Here is a 3417-nt window from a genome sequence, read left to right on the forward strand (position 1 = left end):
AATATCTGGAATCTTCAAATCGACCAGTAATGGACTTCGACAACAATCTTTCGCCTGTCGAGCCGTAATCAAAGTGAGCAGCATTTCTAATATGATCCAAGAGTGGTAATTTGTACGATACTGAAATTAAATGGAAAATTCTCTAGTAACGTATGGGTTTAAAAAAGACAGAGAAGGAGTTGAACAACTTACAGTGAGGACACTCGAACCATGAACATTTGATATTTGTTTGTACATTTTTTTAAGTGACTATAGAATGTGGGCTCATTCTTTTGACAAGAGTATTTGATGTTTTTACACGTACAAAATGCTATACATGTAACACTATACATCATAAGAAGAGCCTTTATTTCTTAGTCGTTGAAAAAAAAATGTCAAGTGTTCACGGTTCAAGTGTCCTTACTATAAGTGGATCTGTGATCTCTGTTGTCTTTCTATTTATATTTATTTGTACTCAAATCTGCACAGTCTTCCGGTAACAATTGGAAATTTCACTAATTCTTGTTAGTCAAAAGTTGTCTGAAAGAAAGCTTGTTGCTCATTTTTTGCTTCATTATTCAAAGAAAGGGTTTTTCAGTAAAGGGTTTGATGCTGAGCACTGCTAGGAAATTTTTGTCACGGAGCCGTTGGCACCTTATTTTGTACTCAACTCTGCACAGTATTCAGGTAAAAAAAAAAAAAAGGAAATGTGACAGTGAAGAAATATTTGAAAGAAAGCTTGTTGTTTCTTTTGGTGCTTCAGTATTCACGGTCAAGGTTCTTCTACACCACTGTGTTATTTGTTGTGAAGTGGAGACAAAACAAAGTTTTTTAACGACCTTTAAGTGGAATAATTTTTGTAATTAAATATGCTCTGTCAAGAATTTGCATAATAAGCTTGAAATGAACACACTCAAGAAATTAAGTCGCATTTACCTCTTCGTCGAATTCTCGTTAATATTTTACTTTCTTCTGGTAATAAAAGCAATTTGAAATTTGACTAATTCTTGGTCAAGAATTGTTTGAAAGAAAGCTTGTTGTCCATTATTTGCCTCATAAAGCCCGCCGCACACTTGAGGAAAGAGCTGAGCAAACAACCTCGCGAGGGGGTTTGCTCAGCTATTTCCTCACGTGTGGGGGGAAATTGTGGTGAGAAATTCGCCTCACAAGGCCGTGAGGACAAAATCAAACATGTTTGATATTTTTGGCCTCGCGAGACAAATTCCTCAATGTGTGCGGCCATCGTGAGAATCGAGCTGAGCTTGGTTTAATCAAGCATCCAATAAAAATACATGGCATACTCACGTGACTACAGCGGTTCAGGATGGTGTCGGAGGAAGAAATTCCGACGTCACTGAAGTCACGTGAGAATTCCATGTATTTTTATTGGATGCTTCATTGACCAAGCTCAACTCGATTCTCACGATGGCGGCACACAATGAGGAATTTGCCTAGCGAGGCGAAAAATATCAAACATGTTTGATTTTTTCCTCACGGCCTCGCGAGGCCAATTTCTCACCAAAAGTCCCCCGCATACGGTGAGAAAATGGCTGAGCAAACCGCCTCGCGAGGCAGTTTGCTCAGCTCTTTCCTCACCGTGTGCGGCGGGCTTTATTGAAAGAAATGGTTCTTCAGTGAAGGGATTGATCAACATTGTTCCAGATAAGAGAGTCCGGTCTCGGGTCAAGAACTCGACAAAGAAGGCTTCCCGACACGACAGATGAAATGGAAATATTCAGTTAAATATTACAACAAAATTAAAAAACGAAAGACGGACGTTTCATGGCTAAAAAGTATGTTGTTAAACTCTGAAAGCGACAAACGATTAACATTCTTCCCTGTAGTTAATTGAATGTAAACAAGAACCTTGACACAAGGTGATCGCGTGCACCCTTGTGGTTGCCTAGCACGTGATCAATTTCTTCCTTTGAAATAACATCATGCCGTTCGCTTTGATTCATAAAAGTCAGAGACTGCAGAAATTTCAGTGTTGTTACTATGCCATTAATCTTTCGCTGAGAATTTGAAATTTAGAGTTTCATATAAACTTATTTTTTCTTCATTTGTCTTTTGCCTTGCCTTTTACTATGAAATGTTTGGAGGACTTTTATTTTGCGGATGGGCATTTTTTTAAGGTTTGCAGGAACAAATTTTGGCGACGCGAACTGACTGAAATTTCCGCTGGGAACTAATTTTTGCGGTTTTCTTTTCAAGCAGCAAGACTATTTTCAACTTCTATTACTTTTTGGTAAAACCCCCTCAATCATCGATAACGGGTGGAAAAAATGTGGCATCCTTGAGGCCTTAGAAGGTGGTGTCCCTTAGAAAATGGTGATCTTTTTATTGACTGCTTTGAGTTCGTTTCTTATGCCTCAGAGACTGGAAAAATATTGACTTAACCTTTTATCGTTTCATTTTATTTGTAGGAAGCTCCAATTGCTTTTTCTCAATGCAAATATCTAAATAAACGATCTTTTTTACCCCACTGTATGTGGATTAAAAGCCACTTTTAGTTATATTAAGGGGAAGTAAATATTTGCTGTTTTTAATATTGCTGGTGTTTTTTTTTCCTGGAACTTATTTTTGTGGATCAATTACCATCTGCAAAATCCGCAAAAGCTAAACCTCTCAAAATAAAAGTGCCAACCCGGTAACTCCCAGCTTTTGCGATACTATTTGCAGCAAACGTAAAACCCAAAAAAGTTTGACCTGTCATCAGATTAGACTGAAAAGAAGAGGAATTAGGAAGCGGAAACAACATGTTCAGTCCTTCCTTAGTGTGTGGCATAAACGTTTGCTAGTGCAACTCCAGACATGCAGGAAAAGGCCCGTCAGAGCAATTTGGACTAATTTGCAGTTAGTTGTTTTGCAGACTATTTCAGTTAAAGAGGTTTATATCACGTTATTTAGGGTGTTGCGGGGAAATCTTTAGTTAATCACGCGTTTAAAACTCGAAAATGGTAATGTGGAATTCCTTTACCAATAAAATTATCGTTACATCACAAACAAAATGATTCTGAGGAATAAAACGACCTTTATCCAGGCGATTTCTCATAAACTTGAAAAACGTCGTGCCTATTACCCAAATGTAATGCACCTATCAATGTTAAGGCCGGGGGGGGGGGGGGGTGGTTAGGGTATAGGGTTAAAAAAAATAAATTTCTCACCCCTGGGACAAAATAATTGGTCAAATTCCCCACCCGGCAGCAAGTGAAAGTGGTCAAATGTCCTTCGTACGATCAAAATCGCTAGCCTGGGGACATCACGATCAAAATTCCTACCTTGGGAGACAGACGTCACCATCAAACTCCCGTGGTTAGCCCTACCTCCACCCCCCTCCCTCGGGCTTAACTTCGATAGGTGCAGAATCCGTTTGATGACCCTGTCCATTTTTGATCATCCATGTTTCTCTTTCCTTTTGCAGTATTTCTTTTATGT

At 38.8% G+C, this 3417-nt stretch overlaps 1 protein-coding gene across 1 annotated transcript in view; it reads left to right on the top strand.

The window, feature by feature from the left end:
* The window catches only part of LOC138046549 (uncharacterized), a 29823-nt gene extending 26912 nt beyond the window's left edge, over nucleotides 1–2911 (top strand). Inside the window, exon 6 of the mRNA XM_068893164.1 lies at nucleotides 2662–2911. Coding sequence (XP_068749265.1) covers nucleotides 2662–2911 — 250 coding nt within the window. The remainder of the gene's footprint in view (nucleotides 1–2661) is intronic.
* Nucleotides 2912–3417: the final 506 nt, after the last annotated feature.

This window comes from Montipora capricornis, chromosome 4, assembly GCF_036669925.1.
Source record: "Montipora capricornis isolate CH-2021 chromosome 4, ASM3666992v2, whole genome shotgun sequence".
In the NCBI taxonomy this organism is placed as follows: domain Eukaryota; kingdom Metazoa; phylum Cnidaria; class Anthozoa; order Scleractinia; family Acroporidae; genus Montipora; species Montipora capricornis.